We start from the raw sequence: 23772 nt of genomic DNA, 5'->3' as shown, positions 1-23772 counted from the left end.
CCATACACACTGTGGATAAAGGAAGAATGCGAAAACTTAAATTGTCCCCTTTGTGTTTTTGTTTTCAGCAAACTTGAAGTAACAAGATGTTGGTGCTCCTGGGACTTATTCTTGCCTTCCACATAGCAACCGCAGCACTGCTGTTCATTGCCACAATAGACAATGTGAGTGAACTTGAACTCTTGAGACTTGAATTCTGCCGAGGTGCACAGGAACAATATTTTTCAGATTTTTGTTAAATTACAGGTCAACAATCTTATAACATACTTATTTTGTGAAATGAGGTTAGGAACACTCTGCTGAATTTCCCTCATTAAGAGTTTGGGTTTGTCTTCGAGCTAGAGCAGCAACTTGCATTTTAACACACCTCTGAGCTCTTCATGAAGAAAATGATCAAATGTTCAACGAGTAAATAGTTAATCAGGAAGTTTGGTCTAAAGTTTGGTTGCATCTTCCTTATGGACAGTTATACCTAATTTAATATTTAGATAGTCTAGCTTTTGTAAAAATAGGCAAATTATACATTATAAAGAAAGTACTGTTTTGAATACCTGACCTCCTAATGTTACCCATTGTTGGTGTGTACAGCGATTTTTAGTAGTAGTTCCTTGTGCTTGGACAAATCCTAATGACATGGCTTTGAAAACATCATTAGGATCCATAGTTGGACCGTTAGAAACCAGGGAGAGCAATTTAACAGTGAATAAATGTGAGGAGTAAGAGTGAACTGATGAAATCAGCAACCAAAGAGGTGGTTTGGTTTATTGCAGAGAAATGTGAAGGAATGTACTTTGATGGGAGAGCAGTATTTTAAACGTTAAAAAGGGGTGCAAGGACACACACGTAATACATAATGTTTAAGAAGGAACTGCAGATGCCGGAAGAATCGAAAGCATACAAAAAATGCTGGAGAAACTCAGCGGGTGAGGCAGCATCTATGGAGAAAAGGAGTATGCAACGTTTCGGGTCGAGACCCGTCTGAAGCTGGGTCTGGACCCAAAATGTTGTGTACTCCTTTTCTCCATAGATGCTGCCTCATCCACTGAGTTTCTCTAGCATATTTTGTCTACTTTTGCATGTAATACATGATCATTTTTAAAAATGAGATGGCATATTTTAAACATAATATTATCTTGACTGATTAAAAAGTATATATTTACGAAAGAAAAAGATCAACAAATATTTTAACAGATCTTTTAAGGATTTTGATAAATTGGTCTAATGTATGGGATGAGAACTGGGTTAATTACCTTTTTGCTGTAGGTGTAATGAGTTGACTGGTCTTGCTCATAATTTTTAATTGACAAAAAAAAAATGGAACTGTGAAATGTAAATAAATTGTAATAAGGCAACAGAAATTTTAGACATTTCAATTTAAATTTGCGAGTAACATTTGAAGGGGACATGCATTTTATCTATTTTGCCTAATTTTCCCAAATATTTCACTTGCCACAGGCCTGGTGGAAAAATGACATCAGCAGCACTGATATATGGCAAACCTGCTACTTCAATTCATCTGAATGCAATGATGAAACTATTTCTGGTTATGGAGGTAAGTCCACAACTTGACATGTGCCTTAATATATTTAATCTTGAGGTTCTCGACTGGGTGATGATGAGAAGATATAATTAAATGGAATGTTTAGAAAAATATTGTCTTAAAATATTTTATCATCCTAAAAGTACTGCTACATTGTATTCCCATGTGATCATAGAGGCTGCAGGGGCCAGAAATCCCTGTTCAAGTTTTGCCACAATGGGCGTTATCTCTGCCAAATATTTGTCCCTGACCTCAATATCATTCCTAGGGTCTGCAAATTTACTGGAGCCTTTTCTTGAAGATTGATGTGGAACTGACCTATCCCGATTTGGGTATCCAGGCAAACCATTTTTCTCTAGTGATGCTGCCTGACCTGCTGATTTACTCTAGTATCTTGTGTCTATCTTCCATACAGTACCTGAGTAATGTTTGGTGGGCAACTTATTTGATCAGGACTGTACCGTCCATATATCAGCAACACCATTTATTTCCATCTTTGTACATTGCCTGAAACAATCCCTTCCTCTGCTCATCTGTTGCTCAAACCCTTTTTCTCCAGAGATCCTGCCTGACCCGCTGAATTACTCCAGTCCTTTTGTGTATTAACCAGCATCTGCAGTTCCTTGTTTCTACATTTCCTCACCTGTGCTATTGTTTCATATAGACTTTACTCAAGTGCTCTTCTGTTTTACATGCAGTGGTGCAGCAGGGAGGGCTGCTGCCTCTCAGCGCCAGAGATCTGGGTTGCATCCGTCTGTGTGGAGTTTGCATGTTCTCCCAGTGACTGTGTGGGTTTCTTCCCATATCCCAAAAACATTAGGTTTGTATGTCAATTGGTCTCTGCAAATTGTCCCTAATGTGTAGAGAGTGGTTGCGAAATTGGGATAACATAGAACGCGTGTGAATGGTGGTCTGCAGGCATGTCTCCATGCTGCAATGTAGCAGCATCAATTCAATTAAAAAGAGCTGTACTGACCATATCCTAACTCACACTGTCTATTCTACGAGCACTCCTGTGTTTCAGTTTTGCTTTGTCTTTTCAATTTTATTTTAAACTGCTTGCTCCAAACTCTGGAATTCCCCCTCTCCCAAAACCATCTGGGCCTTTATCACTCTTTCCTTATAAAGTCCTCCTTAAATCCTGAGGGTAGTAGCAGTATAACACGAGGAGAGGGTTGGAGCAACATCTAGCAAGTGAAAGGTGGATCGGCATCTGCAGACTCTTGTGCCTTTCACCAAGGACCTAGGTTAATTTGCCATAAACACTATGCTTATTGATGTTGATGGTAGCAGAGACAACATCATTGTGATTTCTAGCAGAGGATATCATTTGTATTGTATTGTCTGTCTTTGGCAAACTCTAATCATGGATAAATGGGTGTAACTGAATCCCACTGTTTTTCTCCAAGAACATTATAAATGGAAAGGGACCTTGGGGCTTGAGTGGGATATTTCCATTCTGAATAATGCTGTCTTAGCCTATTATCTTTAAGTGCTTGACAAACACAAGGTAGTGAATTTGTCCTCTGTCAACTTCTGCTAGTCACCCTGGATTTAGATCAAAGATGAGATCTCCACCTGCCAGATAAGTAGCAACTGAAGATTTACGTTTTTGGCAACACGCTGTACAGAAGAGATACTAATGATTAGGTTCGGTTTACATCCAATTTTTTTAAAGAGTTTGTTTTAAGGGTGAAGTAGATTCCCTGGGGAGATGCCAAAGCAGATTTTCCCACATAGACATAGAAAATAGGTGCAGGAGTAGGCCATTCGGCCCTTCAAGCCTGCACCACCGTTCAATATGATCATCCAACTCAATATCCTGTACCTGCCCTCTATCCATACCCCCTGATCCCTTTAGCCACAAGGGCCACATTTATCTCCCTCGTAAATATAGCCAATGAACTGGTCTCAACTACCTTCTGTGGCAGAGAATTCAACAGATTCACCACACTATGTAAAAAATGATTTTTCATCTCGGTCCTAAAATACTTCCCCCTTATCCTTAAACTGTGACCCCTTGTTCAGGACTTCCCCAACATCAGGAATAATCTTCCTGCATCTAGCCTGTCCAACCCCTTAAGAATTTTGTAAGTTTCTATAAGATCCCCCCTCAATCTTTTAAATTCTAGCGAGTACAAGCCGAGTCTATCCAGTCTTTCTTCATATGAAAATCCTGCCATCCCAGGAATCAGTCTGGTGAACCTTCTCTGTACTGCCTCTGACATAGACATGGAAAGTAACAACAGCATTGATTAGTTGGCAGAAGTGAATGGCTATATATTGTTGATGTTTTGCCTTTACTCGCTGAGATGAAGGAGAATCCATAGATGAAGTTGGATGAGTTGCTTGTGGGAAAGATGAACATTATACAACAAGACTATAATTAATATTATTTCCATACCGTGTGCCAATTGGATTTTTGTACAATATTTCTGGTCTTTTATCTCTTAATTTTTATAGAATTTTGTATTTGCTAACTAACTGATTTAAAAATCTGAAATGCACTGCTGAAATTTAACAACAAAGCAGTAGAGAAAAGCGCTGATTACTTTTCACGATGAAGAATTAGCTTTGATTCTCTTGCAGTTTGGGCCAATACCTAATCTCTATGATTATCTTTCTTTTGCAGATTGCATTAAGGCAATACAGGCGACAATGAGTCTGTCGGTGATCTTCTGCTGTCTCTCCTTCATTGTGTTTGTTGTTCAACTGTTCCGCCTGCAGAAGGGGCAACGGTTTTTCATAGCTGGAACCCTCCAACTCCTTTCTAGTAAGTGTGTTCATGTGTATTTACAGTAAAAATGCTTGCTCACAAACTCCATTTAAAGGACGGAAGCCAGACGGAGGGGATTCTAATCTAGACTCTCTCTCTCTCTCTCTCTCCCTCTCTTCTTGCCATTCCCAGGGATGCAGGCTTGATGTTAGCTTTCAGGTACATGTTGATCTCTGACAAATGATTTTTCTGCTGCGTACGTTTTACCCCGTCTGTGATGTTAGATGAATATAATTTTCATCCAAGCACTCAATCATGAACTCACCTTTTGAAGTGAACACAAGAAGGCTCCCCTTCAGTATTTCAAAGGGATCGCTCCACCTTGCAGCTCCTTGGTTGCCAAAGTCTGGTTCCAGGGGGCGATGTCCCAGTTAGCAAGACTAGATGTCACCCACACTTCACACCATTAATGTCACATTATACAGTCAAAGGAGATTATCAGTCAATTTAATATTTGCATTATCTCGCCCTATAACAGACATTTGCTTTGTTCCACCCACTGCCCTCTCCCAACTTCTCTGCTACCTAGACTAACTTGCTATTTGCTTTTCCTCTTTCTCAGTTCTGATGAAGTGTCATGAAGCTGAAACTTTTCTCTTTCCACAGATGCTGGCTGACCTGCTCAGTTGCAGCATTTTCTGTTTGTAATTTGGCTCAAAGCGAGTTCCTTTACAGCTGGTTTGTGCCAATTGTGAGATCCTATATGTTGGGCCATTCACATTCCAATATAAAGTCAGCTGCTGCTGCCTTGTGCAGTACTGGTTGCCTTTCCTCTTTTTTTTTTCCATTCATTTTTGTTGTTTTTTGATTATTCTGGCTCGCAGCTCTCTCCCACCAGAAAACAACCCCTATATCATGCCCAAGCTGTCATTAGCCTCCACTGCTCTCAATAACTCAAGAAGTGTTGAATCTCAAATTCACATCTTCTGAATTCAAATTTGCTAAAAAAAAAATTGTAACATCATGTCTCTTTCCACACCTTTTGAATTTGGTCTCCTGTGCATTTTCCCTACTTTAATTCCATCTGTAATGGTCTCCAGCTGGATTATTAGTTATTCTCTCCCTAATTGACTGTTTCCTTTCCCTCGTCACCTATTTTGGGGTGAGATGAAACATTTTTTGCCCAACACTTGAGTCGCCTATTGTGTTTGGAACTACGGTTCAACTGTCCTTTTATGTTTTCCCCGTGTCGTGTCCTTTATATGGTTCTTGATTAAAATTCCGCTTGAAACATGTGTTTATTACATGTTAACAGTCCAATAATTAGCAATAAGGATGCCAAGACACCTCCTCAAAATGCACTGTTAAATCTGCAACACATCACATACTGATTTGTAAAAATGTAGCTATAAAGATGTTAAATGATTCACTTTTCCTTCGACTGAACCGTTGCTGAGCTTATATATATGTAGCTGCCTGCAGAAAAACAGTGATTTCTTCCTGGAAGGTCAAAAGGTCTGTGTTAGCGAATGAATTCCATTAACATATGTTTTTCTCTTATTTTGTAGGTCTCTGTGTAATGATTGCCGCTTCCATTTACACAGACCAGCAACTAAACTTCCATAGAAATTTGCATGAAGGATACTATGGATACTCCTACATTCTAGCCTGGATCGCCTTTGGCTTCACTTTTATCAGTGGGGTGATGTACATTGTTTTACGGAAGCGGAAATAGATGCCTGGATTGACGTAACCTTCATGTACCACTTCAGAGAAATTTTGTTTCTGGGGGATCTTCAGCAAGATCGCCTGCAAATATAATAAACCTTTTGTAAAATAATGATCAAGTTAAGCAAAAATGTAATAGCTAATTTTGCAACTGTTTTGAAGCCTTTTTAGTAGTTACAAATTCTCCAAAGATCAGTTTGGCATAATTTTAATAAGGAGATATTATTTAGTCTATGTTAAAAGTAAATTGAAAGGTCTTTCTTTTCCAGTGGTAAACACTTTCTACAACCAATCAATATGAAGTACACTCATAGGATGGTTTAAGCATTTCAGCCTTCAACAAAAATTAGCTTCATGTAATTCACGGGTTGTGTTTTTTTTCCATTGAAGTAGTGGCCTCATATTCCACTTTCTTAATCTTTCTCAAATTTTGGCTAAGCATGTTTTCCGATTACACAAACGTACATCACGCACACAAAAAAAAACACAATTTTACTAGATATTACCAATCAAAATGATTTGGGATAAAACATTCTGAAAAGATCACAAAAATAAAGTTTGAAAAATAAACAGTGTTTGTCTATAGCAGTAAACTATATGTAGAACCCACTGGAAAAGTTATTTTTTCCAATATGGTGCATTGAAAATTTAATAAATTGTACCGATATACTGAAATGGGACAACTGATATACTTTGTACAGTTAATGAATAGCTACATGTGTTTCATGGGTAGTTTTAAAAATAATAATTTTTTAATTCGTGAAAACTTTAGGTTAAGCGACTGCAATGCCAATCATATCCACAAGCTTGTTCTAGATTCAGTGGTGTAAATCCACATAGGTTGTTTAGTAGAATTAATTTGGATAGGGGAGAATGGATGATGAAGCAGTCACCTTTCAAATGCAATTTCAATCAGATGCTATATTGGATTAGGTAAACAATTTAATTTTGAACTACAGTCTATAGGTAAAACATGGATGGTACATAGATGAACAGCTGGTGTTGCTGCTGGACAGTTCCAGAGACCAAGGTTTAATCTTGGCCTGTGATACTGGGTAGAGTTTCCATGTTGTCCTGGTGACCACTGAGTTTCTGCTGCATGTTCTGGTTTCTCTTCCATCGCATTTTATCCCGAATGCGAGGTGGTAGCTGCACATTTGGGGAGAGGTGTCTGGAGGTAGTTGATGAGCATATAAGAGAATAGGTAACGAGGAAAATAAGTGGAGGAATGGGACTGATTGGAATGTTCTGAGGGCAAGTATGGGCTTGATGGGCCAAATGGCTGCCCTCGTCCTAAGATAATAAGAAAAATAAATAAATGAAAATAACTGCATTTTGGCAAATAATCAAAAGGAAACCTATAACCATCCCCACCTTCCAAATTATTGAGTGTAATTTTATACTGGCTAATATTGCTTAGAATTAATAATCTCTGAATTTGAAGAGATAATTTGATGTCTGTGCCCACGTACATTTTATTTATTAGCATTACACAAACCATCTCTGTAAGTGTAAACCACTAGAAGTGAGAGCTTGCTCTCTTGAAACACTGCTAAATCAATACTAATGTGTTGTTTTTGGCTTGAAACAAGTAGGTAAAGGAAAACTTTATTGGATTTTTTATTTCATAATTCTGCCCTTCAGACTTAAGACTTTTAAAAATTCATTTGTTTCACAGATGTGAAGCCAGGCTAGTTCGTATATGTGCAGATTATTTAGTATGCACTCACTGAAAGCTTGCCTCCTGCAATACCTCAGTTGTAGATTTTCTGTTAGATGTCCCAGGAGCATTTTTAAACTTTTGTTTTTCCGTAACCATGATACTTTTATCTCATTTATACTGTGATTATGACTCTGGCCCTATAAAATACTGATCTTAGTTGTGCCAGCAAAGTTTTTTCCCCATTATTAAGATAAATCAAACAAGGTTTTCCCAGAAATAAAGCTCTAGATGAGTCTTGATCACCCTAACATTTGTAGAAACAAAGTACTGCTGTAAATTAATACTTGAATTCAGCATTAATATGTTGGTGCGACTCATTTTCTTCCTCGTTATCTGGATTGCAGAGGCTGTGAAACCAAATATCAGACAGAACCTGTTGCACAGATGTTTTTTGCTCTCAATGTTTTCCATTCCAGCACTTATTTTTATAATTAGAGAATGAGCATTAACTTAAATTTAAAATAATTGTGCTCAATCTTTGCATTCAAACTCCTGGCAAGAGAATATCTCATTATTCAAAGAACTTCCATCCCAGTGAACGGAACATTATTATTTTTAAAATCAACTTTAATGTTTAAATAAACCCTTAAGACTCAAATGTAGGAAATGCCACTAAAGATTTAACTTCCTGAATAATGACCATCATTACAATAGTGTAAAATGGTAGCAGCGCATTCTTGTGGCAGAATGAACGTACTGTCAAGTAACCAGTTAATAGCTTGCTTTTTCAAATATTTTCTTAAAACATAAAGCCTATGAAAGCCATGACTTTTTAATTGCCAGTGTAGCCATGTTTATAGCGTAGTGAGCAAACATTCCTTTTATATAAAATGTTAGGGGTACATCTTTTTTTGATAATTCAACAGCAGTCGATATAACCAATTTAAAAAAATGACAATTTGTTCAGTGCAATTGCACATGTTTATAGTAGTTTTCTTAGTGAGGATTGCATGTTTGATTTTTGCCAGTGGGTTCCATTCGCTAAGTAGAGGTAAAATTAGTTTTTTTGATAATTAGTCCATCCACTATGAATTTCTCACAGCATACAAACAATATTTTATAATTTTCACCTAAAGGATATCGTATTCATGTGGTGTTACTGATTCTTAAATTGGTGCTTTCTACCACAATATATTAAGGTCTTATTTTTGTAATGTATTTATTGCATGCCAATTTGTTATCAGTGACTTTTATTCTCATAATATTGTGCACATTGAACTAGCTTATAATCATGCCCAGAATAAATTTACATTTATGCATTGATATCTTGTGCATAATATATGCCTTTCTCTTGCAATGACACATAACAGTTTAATCAATTTTCTGCTTCAATTATTGGGCAGAGATAAAAACTTATTGAAGGTTAGAAAGGGCAGGACACTTTCTGGATATATTTGTGTGTATCATGAACATTGATATATTTGCATGCATTTTGCCTTATTGGCCATTATTCCCAAGTTGACTTGTTCTTGACTCAACTTGGTTTCTGTCATCGAGTAATACGGTGTATTACATAAATTAGATTTGTTTCAAATGTTGTAGTTAATAAATGTTAGCATGAACCTGTGATGTTTTGCATTGCTAAACACTAATCTAATAGTTGGCAAATGATCTAGAATTAATTTTAAACCAAAGTTAGCAGATTTTTAAACTGAAAAGCATGATTATGTAAATCCTCTATTTTAAATAGTCAAAATTGTGATCTTGTAAATAGTCCAATATTCTTCTTGTATGTGGTAAACTTGGATCTAATGGATTAAATAAGCGATGAAGAATTGTGGGTTTAAACATTTGGGGGTTATTTTAATTAGTTATTTCTTTGGATGTAATCTACCATATTTTGTTATCAAAGACACTTTTTAGAAAATATTTTCTTTCCTCTTCCATGTATAGTTTAAAAAAGCAAGGTTGAGTGTGTTAATAGTAGTGGGGTTGTTTATAACCTGGCATTTTTATCTAGATTGGTTACCATGATTCTACAACAATGTAATATAGACTCTGGTAAAGAAATCCAAAATTTATGAAATTATAATTTCCTGCATTTTGTTTGTGTAATAAAGTACTGCCTAGCAAATTACTAATTTGTGTATACTGTCCAAATATTTGTTGCCGTCTGATATAACAAAAAAGTTAATCTTGTCTGAAATGCAATCTTCTTAATTCTTGCCCACAGATGTACATCTGATTGTTGGGGAATTCAAAGTATGCATACTTTTTATACATAAAATAGCTCTGCCATGTTTTGGATATCTCGCTGTGGCAAACTTTGCATTTAAAGCCACATTAAAGGCCTTTCTAATCTTATGATAAAGATATCCTGTCACAAATTAGAGTAATTAATACAGCACAGATCCGGTGGCTGCTGAGTCCACACCAACTATTAACTATCTATTTGATTTATCCCATATCGATCCCCATTTTATCCTCTCTACATTCCCCAAGAGGATTTTCATATGGGATATCGTTGTTTTGTAAAATCACCTGTAGTTGTGAATATTGTAAACAAGGTGCTGTGAATACTTGAATTAGATAGCATCTGTGAAGAATTAAAGTTTTAGGATGACATTTTTACTTGATTTTATTCAGATTATTTAAACTGGAGGACTCTTGATATTGCCATTTGTAGGAATTGGGCGAGCTATGCTTCCAAGTTGTAATGCACAGTAGCTAATTGATGACTGTCTTATGGTTAATTATTGGGGTTTCAGAGGGGTGGCTATATCCACTAGTATGGCCATGATCAACATGACATTTGTTGATGATCACCAAGCAAGTTATTTAAAAAGAATATGTTGGGGATAGTGTGCAGATTAGGCAGCATCTGTGGAGAGAGAAAATTAATGTTTTAGGTCAGTGGTAATACATCAGAACTGGAAAGGTGATAAAAAGTGGGAAGAATAATTGGCACCAGAGTGATACCTCGTGGAAAAATAAATGCATTCCCCATCTCCAGGTTATGGTGTGACAAATTGACCCCCAGAACCAGCAATGAGTTTTAAAATATGTAGTGAGAGTAAATCATGTTTATTCTATAGCTGCCAGCTGGAAATCCACCAAAAGTTGCAATTTCAAATTGTTAAACTTAAATGTACAGAACAGCATTTATCAATGAGAAATAATGGAATATGTTAATATTCTCAAAACAAATAACATTATGAGATAGGCAATGCACAAGTCAATTTGCTAATTATTTTTACTACCGGAATGAACTTTACTACATTTTTATAGTTTTCATTAAGAATTGTGGTTTATTCAACTCAAATTTAAAACTGCATTCTGTACACATGTACATTTGTACAAAGTAATTAATTTACAACTATGAACTATTAAACCATCCTGCAATTTGCGAATGTGCTCCAAAGCACAGACAAGCTTAAACATTCTAATCTTGGTCTCTGAATGAACATAGCACTATTGATAATAAACAGTATGACTAGTTTAACACAATCAGGTATTTGGTTAGACACTTTACTATTTGCTTGTTGAGTAGCTAGTTAGCAATATCATCATACATAGCAGGAGCAATTGTTAAAAGCTCATACGATTTGAATTGTGAAGCCACAAATAACCACTTGCTTTTGAACAGTTGCATGGAATATTTTCCCTATCCCCTTGCATTTTTGTGCAAGGTTGCAAAGTACAAATTGGGTTAATAGTTTGACAAAGAGAATTATATTATTTTTGCAAAATAAATGGAAACATCCACCAACTTGTATTATGCAGCCAAGTCATATTTCATGCAATTATTTTCTAACAAACTACTAAATGTATTGTTACAAATCACCATTACATCCTTCAGATTAACATTCAACCTTACTAGATTGTTATGTGAAAGGCAAATTAAAGATTCTCATTGTACATTATCACCATTAATTTCACAGGTATTTTCATAGATCTCCTTTCAAAAATAGTAAATGCATAATAGGCACTTTAAGATGTAGAAAACAGTTTCAATCTTGGGGTCTGTTGCAACACTAACTTCTGAACTGGTCAATACTTCACATGGGCTTCATGATATCTTTGCTCATATCTCAATTTTTGCATAAGTGCAAAATATTATGTCAGTGGCCATAGGGTGAGCTACATACTTGATTATTATATTTATAAAATTAAGCTGCTTGCTAAAGCGATTTAGTTTCTAACTTTCTGCAAATTGAAGCTACAATAAAAATATCAAAAAAAGACCACATGCTATTTAGTCATTATTTTCCCTACCTTTTGAAATTGGATACAAAATTTATGCATCAAAATTAAGAAATTTATTTTCATGACCTCTTTGACGAAATTGGTATTTTATAATCTACAGATGCTCATTTAGATTATGCATCAATGTTCAGATTGGATTTCGTCAATATCTAACGAAGTACAAGTAAAAACTAATTTGTTCCCTTGCCAATGTCTTGAATTTTCAGGTGCCAATTATTTTTATGCCTTACATTCTTCCCAATTATTTTATTGTATATTATAAATTATAAATATAGAATGTTATTATTTAAAAAAAAATCCACTGATGGGTTTAAGGCTTCCCAGCTTTCAAGTTCCAAATGTTCCTTGGGTACCAAGAAAACATTACCAAATTGCACAATTAATGGAATGGGCAACTAACTGCAAGGTAACAATTATCCATATGTAAATGATGGAGATGCAACCAATAGGATTTCTCAATATTTGACTGGAAACATTTGGAAAAGGTAGCATAATAAATACCTGGACCATTCCCATGTTTCATGATCAATGCTAGAGGACCTGGAAGCTTTTGGTCGATGCTCGTGGTTACAGATGGTGCAAGGGAAAGGGGGATTAAAACAAAATCTTGGTAGAGGTTTAATTCTTGATTCCTGAGTAAACTAAGGTGTATAAAGTAATAACTTTAAATGGGTAGCATTTTGGTATCTGATATTTTAATGTACACATAACTTGGGAAAGTGATTTGATTGCAATAACATTCAACTAAAAATTGACTATATTTCAAGTTTAGTGGGAAAGAAAACTTGTAAAAAAAATGATGTTCAGATTTGAACCCAAATATAGTTTTGGTGAAAAATAAACACCACCTTGGCAAATATCTAAACACACTTGCATTTAACGAATTTGGACTTAGAATTAGACCCAGCTTTGTTTAGTAGTTAATATATCAAGAACAATTCAGAGTAAATTAAAGTTACTGCTTTTTATTTTGAATAATCAATACAACAATGAAAGTCCATTGATAGACATTTCCTCTGCATAGTCCATAGTTTTTATGATACAAATAGCTTGCGATTTGGAAAAAGGGACAAAATGGTGATATATCTTTCTCTAACTGGTAAAAAGATATGAACATTCATTTCAAGTACAAAATGAATCAAAGTGCAAGCTATTGGAAGAGGATGTGTTTATGTCTCTTCAATTATTTTCCAGTGTGATGGGCACTTTAAAATAGGGTATTTGAGGTATGCATACACCTCTTAATGGCGTGCAACAGTACAGGTCTAACCAACATCTGTAACATTCCAAGAGAGGAATTCCTGTTTAATACTGGCTTCTGGGGAGAGTTTCTATTATCAGCTTCAGAAGGTTGATTTGATGTTAAAATCATCTTACGCAGTGGTGTAGGAACTACAAGAATCTACACAAATATAGAATTAAGTGAAATTGTTAGCTCTTGGGAATTCACAAATGTTCCAGTCATCTAATCACATTTCATCTTTGAAACAGTGGAACAGTAAATATGCACTGCTCATTTATAGTATTTTCCCATTTGTTAAAACATTCATCACCTTAATAGTTTTCAGCTGAAAAGATGATCACATCACATGGGTTTCCCATCTGACTTTACATAACACCATTCCCTTTAAACTTTGCGAAATTTCTAGTTTACCACCAGAACAATCTCTATGGAGTATCATGACCAATGCCTCTCAATTTCAAAGCCTTTAATTTCTTTAGGTGCAACAAATGCTGTGAACTATGAACACAGGATGTATTAATATTTGTGTCTGATTAAACTTACATATCCAAGATATCTGCAAGTAGCAAATTGATGTATATAGTAACTGCTATCTCCGTTCAACCTCTGAATTCGAAGATAGTTAGGGCAAGATGAGAGCTGTATTATGATCTGGAATGCAAATGCTAGTAGCAATGTGTAATCAGATTCATGGACAGCTATTTCAAAAGAAAAACATGCATGATTATGGGAAAGGGAATAAGAATTTGGACTAATTGGTGGTTGATAGATCAGCCATGATTGAATAGCAGAATCGACTCAATGGCCTAATTCTGCTCCTATGACTTATGATGGTCAGTCGAGACAGTGGGCTGAAAGGGCTGGTCTGTGCTCAATCTCTATGACCCTATACAAATGTCAGTGCTTTCAGAAAAGTTACAGGCACAACAAATCAAATGACTCTCTAAGACTTTTCATGTTACAAATTAGTGGGATAGAAGTAATGCATTTTTATCCAAGATTTAGCTTACGTTTCCAATAGACCACAGGGGTGATAACAAGATCTAATCACAGAAAATATGCACCTTCTTTGGTTACATATTAGTCAGATTATTCAGTCTGATTGACAATGACAAAAGATAGGGCAGCCAGATTATATTGTTATCCAAATTTCTGTAAAAAACATATCCTGACAATTTATTTCTTACGAGGTTCCAACAAAAATCCACTGTGCAAAATGTAAACTCTTTTAAGTAGAATATATGGTACTAACCTAGACCTTGGGATGCATTGTAAGAATAGATTACACTGGAGATATTTCCAGGTGCGATTTACCAAATGTTAAAAGAAACTGGCACTTCCACGCATGATGCATTTTAGTGTATATTGGTTTGATGGTGTTCGGGTGCATGGACTACTGTCAGTTTGTGCAGCACTCATTTCTGACACAAGATGGAGCTTCCATGACTACCATGAAGCAGTTTTAGTACAATTAGGAGCATATTGTGCTGGCTTGTTGGTTTTCTAAATAAAACTAGAAAATTCTGCAAATACCCAGGTTAAGCCACAACTGTGGGAGGACAAACAAAGGTAACCTTTCAGATGGAAGACCTTTCTTCTAGCTGGCTGAAGAGTCTTTGACCTGAAACATTAACTTTGTCATGCCACAGTGGCCTGGCCTGAGCATTTCCTACATTTTATGATTTTACTTCAGATTTGCAGCATCTTTGACTTTCACTGTCTTTTTGGCTTTCCTGCTGATATTGGAAAAAATGACTGCGCAGCTGCACAACTCACATAAACTTTCCAAAGTTGAATATTTTGTTTAGAATATAATTGTTGACTCAATGAATGGGGTGCATCAGTAATGTTACTTTTGGCCACACTCCATGACTGGAAGCATTATTATGATCATAGTTCAGGGTGGCCAGAGAAATGTGGGCAGGAAGGTAAATTAAGGTGCTAGCATTTCAAGCTCATAAATTCCACAATCATTCAATATCGAGAAATCCCTAAATGAGATTAATTTTAAGTTTATAACAATTGATTATTTCAAGATGCACAATGGATTAATACTTTACTGGAAGAAGCATTGCAGTTCATTCAGATTGCAACTGTATCTGATCAATGCAGTTTGATGTTTTTCCTGCATAAATGAGCAGTTTTCACTAACTCTGCATCTCATGGGTCCTTTCCTCAGTGCTGGCTATGCTAATCAATGGGACTATACGAATTGAGAGAAGTAATCAACCGCACAAAGGGTAACAGTCATTTCCAGAACATGGTCACCACATTATTAGTCTAAAGATTCTACAATCACGTGTCTATAGCACTGAAAACAAGAGTGATTAACTTTGGATTGGACCACTTTTTTGTGGACAGGTTTAATCTCAGTAATTTTTCATATGCCGTCATTGTAACTTTACCAGAATACCATTGATAGAAACATATTCGGCTCTGGAATCAAGAATTAAGTATTACAATTGCCTTTTCGGTATTTAATGCCATCAACAACTTTTTGATATCTCAGGGAGTGAATGGAATTAGTTTCTGCAATGCTCTCAGGAACTATCAATTTCACAATCATTCGCTCATCAATTTGTCTTAAGATGCTTGAAAAAGCTTCTATGGTGTGTTATGCACTCAACTGGTTGATTCCCATTGTTAAGATGGGGGAGTTTTTGCAGCATCCTCTTCTTATTAGCTATTTCGTTGTTCACCATCATTGTGATGGATGTGGCAGTATACTGCAATCCGACTCATTGCTTGTGTGATTCCTTAGTTTTGCCTCCACTGTTCAGCATGAGCTTACAGGTGGGCACCTTATGTTTTTAAATGTGGCTGTCTCAGTTCCAGGTGCGCTCTTGAAGAAAGACGTTCTATGGTTCAATGCTATTGGCAGAGTGAGAGATATGACAGATTAAGACATTACCAATGGTGATGGAATACAATATTATTTTTCTGTGTTCAGCTGCGAGATGCTTGTTTCGGTACTGAAAAATTAATTCAACACAATTAAGGTGCTGTACAATTCAAAAGATGCTGCATGTAGATAGAAATTTGTTTCTACAAAGTTGGTGTGGTGGCCATTTTGTATCCTATTTAACGTGTTCTTTCATACTGCCAGACACAGCATTTTTTCTTTGGAACTTGGCCAGTTAGGTGCTGCTGAACTACCTGCTGGTACTTGGTGAGATCTTCTGTCCAAAGTACATTCTGTGCCATTGCTTATACCACTACCTCTCCCGCACAGTTTATCAATTGAAGGAGAGTAATATATGACGTTAGAGAGCAAACACAAAGACTGCGGAAACTAGAATATTGCATAAAACGCAAAGAGTAACTCAGCAAGTCAGGCAGCATCTCTGGAAGACATGGATAAGTGATGTTTTGAGTTGACTATCCAAGTCACACCAATAGATGACTTCGTATCATAAGAATTCATAGATTTAGAATCAGGTTTGAGGGCTCCTATGGACTCATTCTATTCTTTCGTTAATAGAGTAGTAGCTATCAAAAGGATAACGATGAAAGAATCTAGGATGATTCTACTATTTGTGTGGGACAACATTTGGTCTTAGGCAGCAGCTACTCATACAGAGAACTTTACAAGGTTGACTGAGCTGGATATGCATTTGTATTTTGAAATACTGCATCTAGGTTGCTGATGGGTTTTCTTATTCAGACAATAATTAAATCCTGGCATTATCATCAATGGCCAATTCCTAGAATGAATATAAACAAAATATAATCAATCTGCTGGTCTTATATGTTCCTCTAAATAGTTTAAAAATCTTCCCATATATCTCACTCCAACATTGTGGCTCATATCCAGTTGGATACCACTTTTGTGCATATCTTACGATTTTGTTGCTACTCTAGAATTGCTCTGTGACGCTATTGTCTCTTATTTATCTATCTATCTATCTATCTATCTATCTATCTATCTATCTATATCTATCTATATCTATCTATATCTATCTATCTATCTATCTTCTATATACTAAAAGTCTCATCTTGTGTGCATGTATGTTGTATCTTCCTCAAAATGCTACGCTCTAGCGTTTATTTTTTACATATTCTAACACATTTTTCCCCTTCATGCTGTACTTATAATTAAGTTCACTTAAGATTATCCTATATTTCACATTATTCATGCTAAAAGTTTTAAAAAAAAGCCCAAAACCGCTTCTCAGTCTTTTTCCAGCAGCTTCCAGTGATGTCGCAATGCCACCTCAGATCAATCCCAATGGGTTCTTATGCTGCCGAGTGCCACAATTACATCACAATGGGACATTGCCAACGGTAACCGCAGCTTCTCACAGAGAGCCTTTTTTCGGGTTCTTCCATTGATGATGTCACAATGCCACTCACAGTGCATCAATCACAATGGGCTCTCAAGCTGCCGAGTGCCACACCCACCAACACGTTGGGTTATTCATGATTAAAGATTCAAAAAAAGTCAAAACCACTTTTTAAAACACCAGCTTCCAGTGCTGTCACAATGCCCCCCTCCCCTCCCCTCCCAATGGTAGAGTGAAACAGAATATTCCACCACCTTCCAGTGACGTCAGGGGGAGGGCCTCATTTCAAAAACAGCTTCATCAGTTCCCCGACGGTCACTTTTGTACTGCTTGAGGTCGACTCAACATCGATCTGTAACGCTTGATTCTGTTTCAGTTTTGCCGTCGTTAAAGATAAGATTTATTTTAAAACACCTCACGGTTTAAAAAAAAAGATTAACCTTGCTTTTATTCACGTTCTCGGATCCGCACAGCAACACTCGCTCGGTCGGCTTGCCTTGCTTTTATTCAAGCCTTGCTCGCTCTGCTCGACCCGCCGTGCTTTTATTCACTTTCTCGGCCCCGCTTGCTTGGCTCGGCCCGGCTCGCTGGCCTCGGCCAGTGTTGGGGGAACGGGTTACGTTGGATCGGGCGATTGGCTCGGGGGGCGCCTGTCTCAGGGGTGAACATCAACGCAGCGTTCGGGGAACAGCCCTCCCAGTAAACACCGCGGCCCCCTCCCCATGTTGGGGGGACGGACCCAATGGGTCCCACTTGGTATATATCTATATAATTGAAAGTCTCAACTTGACCACTTCCTGTCTGCTGTATATTGATTTTATAAAAAAATGCTACCATATATAGCTACGATTTTTGGCCATCTTATTCATAGTCCTCCGCTGAGCAGGCCCCGAGGTTTTTTCCCCATCAATGAAAAATAAAAAAGTTATGAGTGTTTATAAAACATTGAGATCCTCTCGCCTGTGAAGCACCGCGATGAAGGTAAGGCCCCTTCCGGGGTGGGGGAGGCAGGACTATAACACCCAGATGCCTGTACGTGACTCAGTCACTCTGCAAGATCGCGAGGGAGAGGCCACGACTCTTATTCTAAGCTGTGAATCAACTGAACTGTGAGTCTGCAATGTACTTGCAATAAATAATTTGTTAGCCCTTAATGACAATGCCATGAGTTGTTTGGCCTGCTGCCCTGCCTGTGCTTGAAACTGCATTGCTTTATTAGGTCCGACTGTTTGGAAGGAATAAATGGTTTATTAGGTCCGACTGTGTTTGGTTCAAAAGTCCCGCTCATTTCGTGACTTTCGCTTAGTGGACAGGTCGCGCTGATTGCGCAATTTCCGGTAAGTGCAGAGGTCACGCTGATTGCGGGTGCTGCTGACTGCGGAAGCCCCAAAGTGGAGAGGCTTGTGAGTGTATCAGCCGTGTGAGCATTCAAAAAAGTTTACTGCCATATATATGTGTGAGAGTCTGTGTGACTGTGTGAGACTGTATGTATGTGTGTGACTGAGTGTGTGTGTGTGACTGACTGTGAGTGTGTGTGAGGGGTCTCCGTGACTGAGCTGTCAGCCCAATAATCCATTCAGCCCACAATGTCCATACTAGCCCTCTGGAAACCAGTCCCTTCGGCCCACAACACCATGCTAGCACTCCAGAAAGCCCCCCCCCCCCCCCCCCCCCCCCCCGGCTAGCAATATTGGAATTGGTGGAGAGGTGGAATATTGCGTTGGGGGACCAGCCCTCCGTGTGAAGCTGGGATCCAACGGTCCCACAGTCTAGTATACCTATAAGAGTCTCATCTTGTTTGTGTGTGTCTGTATGCTTTATATCTTCCTCAAAACGCTACGCACTAAGGCTTAAATTTGAACATATTCTACACATTTTTCTCGACCACGCCATACACAGGTTCACAAGAATTCATCCTATATTTCACATTATTCATGATTAAAATTTTAAAAAAAGCCAAAAACCGCTTTTCATAGAGAGCCTTTTTCCAGCAGCTTCCAGTGATGATGTCACAATGCCACTCAAAGTGCACCAATCACAATGGGCTCTCAAGCTGCCCAGTGCCACAAAGACATCACAATGGAACGTTGCCAACAGTAACCGCAGCTTCTCAGAGAGCCTTTTTCCAGGAGCTTCCAGTGATGCTATATTTCACGTTATTGATGATTAAAGCTTTAAAAATGCCAACTTTTACAAGATGTTTACTGTTAAAATCCTTCCTGCCAGCTTCCAACAGACTTCAATATAAAGTTGCAACATAGGAACACTGAACTTTTCACCTCAATGGGATATCATAGCAAGTGCTTCAACAGGAGGGGGAGTGCAAATTGGTTACAATTGGAACTGTTGCAGCAGGTTGGGGTAGGGCAATTGGAATTTTTTTTTAAGTCCACTGGGAGGCAGGGGATTTGGGGGACTAGGCCTGCCGTGGGGGCTATGGATGCAATATTACGTTGGGGAATCGGTTTCATTGGGGGACCATGCATCCCTTGTGACAGGCACACAACGGGTCCCACTTGGTCGAATATATATTAGTGAGAGTGCGAGTGAGTGAGTGAGAGTGACAGTTTGAGAGTGAGAGAGTGTGTGTGTGCATCATGCCCTGAATGAAGCCAAAACGGTACATGATAGCGCAACAATGTTTGGACCACCTTACTCACCATTGTCCTGCATGTATCAAGTTTCGTTCAGATTGATGTTATATTTTATAAGTTTCTCACATTTTTCAACTTTACAAAATCCAGTTTGAGAAAAATCAATGTCACAATGCAATCTCATTTACATAAACTGCCCATGATCAGTGCTCCTACTTACAATAACATCACAATGGATCTCATTTACATAATCTGCCTGTGAGCAGCCCACAATGACATCACAATGGGATCAGCAGCATCCACCTCAAGGGGGGTAGGGAGGAATGAGGGGTAATGGAGGGAGGGAGTGAGATTTTAAAGAAAAATCAGTTTCAATCAAATTCTTGAGGGTAGGTCTCATTTACAAAATAACATTGCGGATTTCATTGTGGGGGGTGGAATTGGGGAGAGGTTTCATTTACAAAAAACTTCCAGAATTTTACTTATGGGGGTTGGGATGGGGAGGTGAACGCCGGCACTGCCGCCCCCCCCCCCCCCCCCCCCCCCACGTGGGGACGATTGATTGCCGGCAGAGAGTAGGGGAAAGGAGAGGGGGGAGGGGGAAGGAGAAATGCTATTTAAACATTATGTTCAGTGGGGGGGAGTGAGATGGGGGAGAGGTGAGGAGTGGGGGAGCAGGGAGATAGATGTAGAGGAGGGGGAGAGGGAGGGAGGAAGTGACTGAGGGTAGGAGAAAGGAGAGGGAGGGAGAAGTGAGGGTCGAAGGAGACCGGAAAGAAGAGGGAGGGTGAAGAGGACGGGGAGGGAGTGCTGGGGGATGAGGGGAAATGAGCTGCGCCTGCGCAGTTGGGGCTGTGGGCAAGTGGTGGAATATTGCGTTGGGGAACAGGTTCTGTTGGGGGAAACAGGTGAGTGGTGGAATATTGTGTTGGGGGAACGGGGCCCCAACGGGTCCCACATGGTCTGGTACCTCTTAAAGCTGATATATGCCCTTTTCATTCTATCCCAAATATAAATCGCTCTAGCTATTATAAAGTTGCACTCCCAATATTGGGGTGGGGAGGGGGATCAGCACATGGTAGGTTTAATGGCTTGCTTGTGCATTGTTATAAAAACAGAAAATGCTGAAATACTCAGCAGGCCAGGTAGCATCTGTGGAAGAGATACAGTTAATGTTTATGTTTAAGAAAGAACTGCAGATGCTGGAAAATCGAGACCCGAAACATCACCTATTCCTTCGCTCCATAGATGCTGCCTCACCCACTTCGTTTCTCCAGCATTTTTGTCTACCTTCAGTTAATGTTTATGGTCTATTATGAAATGTCAGAAGTCAAATGGCAAGAAAAACAAGGTAGTTTTCAGCAGCAATGAAGATGGGGAAAGGGATGGATAGAACAGAGGGAATATCTCTGATAGACGAGTCCAAAGAGGTTAATGGGAATTATTCCAGGCACATTATGCTTCTTTATCTGTGTAATATTTTGTTAATGGCTATGCTGTGGTGCAACACCTGTCCGAAGGTTCTCGACCTGAAACGTTACCTGTTCCTTTTCTCAAGAGATGCTGTCTAACCCGCTGAGTTACTCTAGCTTTTTGTGTGTATCTTAGGCAATATACATTGGTAGACATCTGTCCTCAAACTTAGCATACTGTTTGAATCAATACTTGTTGATACACTGCAAGCTATATCTCGTATATGACATATATATCACTAGTGTATGTGCTTATCATAAGAACATTTATTTATTTATTTGTCTTTATTTCGAACAGAAAAGAATAAAAAGCAAGTGTGAAACAGCATACAAAAAAAACAAGAATATTTACAAAGTGTCATAAACAATATTTATAAATAAATGAAATCATATGTGTCTGAAAAAGAGCAGGAAGAATCAAAGCTTATTAATTCCCACCCCTTATTCAACTGCTTAATTATCTTATACAAATTTAGCAGCTATAAACACCTATTTCCATATGTACACCAAATTATTTACATTTATACACTAATCAAATATTTACAAAGCCATACAAAAGAGAGAAAAAATAAATAAAATAAAAACCCTATACTATACAATATCTTTTAGTCATATATACAACCCATCATCCTATAATCACCCTTCCCAATACAATTAGTATAACAAATATCCCACTCAAAATCACATATCCTCATCCCAATATCCTTTTAAAAAAGTGTTTTTGTACATCTTTTTAAACTGAATTTTGTTTGTGCTAAATTTTATCTCCCGTTCCAAACCATTCCACAAATTCACCCCACAGATTGCTATGCACATACCTTTAGGAGTTGTTCTGACATTGAGTTTTTAAAAATTAAGTTTCTCTCTCAAATTATACCCAGCCTGTCTTTCCATAAACAGATTTTGTTTATTTCCTGGAAGTAAATTATTTCTTGCTTTGTACATGATTTGTGGAGTCTTAAATTTAACCAGATCGGTGAACTTCAGTATGTGACTTTAAGAATAATAAATTTGTATGTTCAAGATATCCAACGTTATTGATAATTCTTATTGCTGTTTTTTGTAACGTGTATAACGGCTGAAAGTTGGTTTTGTAGGCGTTACCCCATATCTCCACACAGTAACTCAGATATGGTAATATGAGTGTATTATACATAGTATGTAATGATTTGTGATCCAGAATGTGTCTTGATGTTCCCAATATTGCAATTAACATTCACATTCTTCATATTAAAATACACCAGGATTAAAAGACAAGGTTCCCCAAATATAAAAGTAATTTTCAGTTATTGCTTTGGATAATAAAAAAAGCTAGCAGTACCTTCTTTCCTACTTTGATTGTTAAGGCACCATTCATCACCTTTTGTAAGGTCAATTATCATTTTATTACTTGTCAGAATACTCTCCTGGAAGCAAAACATAATTATGAACTGTGTTAAATAAAAGGCAACAGTGCAATGCATCCTGACATTTAATGCATGTTTTACTGATATTATTATAAATAAACAATGTATTTTCCAATGTTTATGGCTGTGTGGCACTGTGGATCAATGCATAATATCTCGGGTGATCCCACAGGTGCAATTTAATTAGAGATGTGATTAGTTTCAAGCTCACATGAAAGGGTTTCATTGATTGAATAAACTGAATGGTTTTGAAGGTAGGTCATCAACCTGAAACATTAATCGTCTCCCTCTCCACTGTTATTGCCAGACCTGCACAACATTTCCATTATTTTCTGTTCTTACTTTTCTTCCAGCATGTCTAGTTTATTTTGCTTTAGAATATGATGCAGTTTGATATCCAATTATTAGCTATACCATTATTTTGCAAAGATAGTTACATTTATCACTGCAAACAAAACAATTTCAGTTACACATTAAAATAACACTTCAATTTAGATAACTATTTAAAACTAAGTACCAACTATATTTTGGTTAAATATGATTTTTGTACCTATAATGTGTCTACCAACTAAATGTGTTTCTTATGCTAGTAGTCTGTTTTAATTTGTTATGTAATTTACAGAATGTATACAGGTGCTCCCCAACATACGATGGGGTTACGTTCTCATAAACTCATCGTAAATCGAAAATATTGTGTCGAAAATTCATTAATACACCTAACCTACCAAACATTCTCTCTTCTGATAAGGCTCGAGAATAGTGGGAGAAGGCACTGGAGCATCGACACTTGGTGATTGTTTAGCGGGCATAGTGTTCTTCAGGAATATCAAGTTTTTACTTTGTTTCTTTTCATTATATATT

The 23772-nt window shown here is 37.6% G+C and overlaps 2 protein-coding genes across 4 annotated transcripts in view; one reads left to right on the top strand and one right to left on the bottom strand.

Annotated features, from left to right (window-relative positions):
* Positions 1 to 9784, top strand: part of emp2 (epithelial membrane protein 2) — a 37338-nt gene extending 27554 nt beyond the window's left edge. The window contains exons 2-5 of the mRNA XM_055651749.1: positions 69 to 164; positions 1456 to 1552; positions 4173 to 4313; positions 5825 to 9784. Of these exons, the coding sequence (XP_055507724.1) occupies positions 87 to 164; positions 1456 to 1552; positions 4173 to 4313; positions 5825 to 5991 (483 nt within the window). The 5' untranslated portion in view covers positions 69 to 86 and the 3' untranslated portion in view covers positions 5992 to 9784. The remainder of the gene's footprint in view (positions 1 to 68; positions 165 to 1455; positions 1553 to 4172; positions 4314 to 5824) is intronic.
* Positions 9785 to 10989: 1205 nt separating this feature from the next.
* The window catches only part of LOC129707020 (activating transcription factor 7-interacting protein 1-like), a 91065-nt gene continuing 78282 nt past the window's right edge, over positions 10990 to 23772 (bottom strand). For 2 of the 3 annotated variants that reach the window (XM_055651746.1, XM_055651747.1), the window contains exons 9-10: positions 22827 to 22911; positions 10990 to 16027 (exon numbers count right to left, since the gene is read on the bottom strand). In XM_055651746.1, the coding sequence (XP_055507721.1) occupies positions 15933 to 16027; positions 22827 to 22911 (180 nt within the window). In that variant the 3' untranslated portion in view covers positions 10990 to 15932. Of the gene's footprint in view, positions 16861 to 22826; positions 22912 to 23772 lie in introns of all 3 variants that reach the window. The other variant, XM_055651748.1, reaches the window with a different exon arrangement.

This window comes from Leucoraja erinacea, chromosome 20 (genome assembly GCF_028641065.1).
Source record: "Leucoraja erinacea ecotype New England chromosome 20, Leri_hhj_1, whole genome shotgun sequence".
Lineage (NCBI taxonomy): Eukaryota > Metazoa > Chordata > Chondrichthyes > Rajiformes > Rajidae > Leucoraja > Leucoraja erinaceus.
The sequence above is the reverse complement of the archived record's forward strand: the minus strand, read 5'-3'. Positions and strand labels throughout refer to the sequence as shown.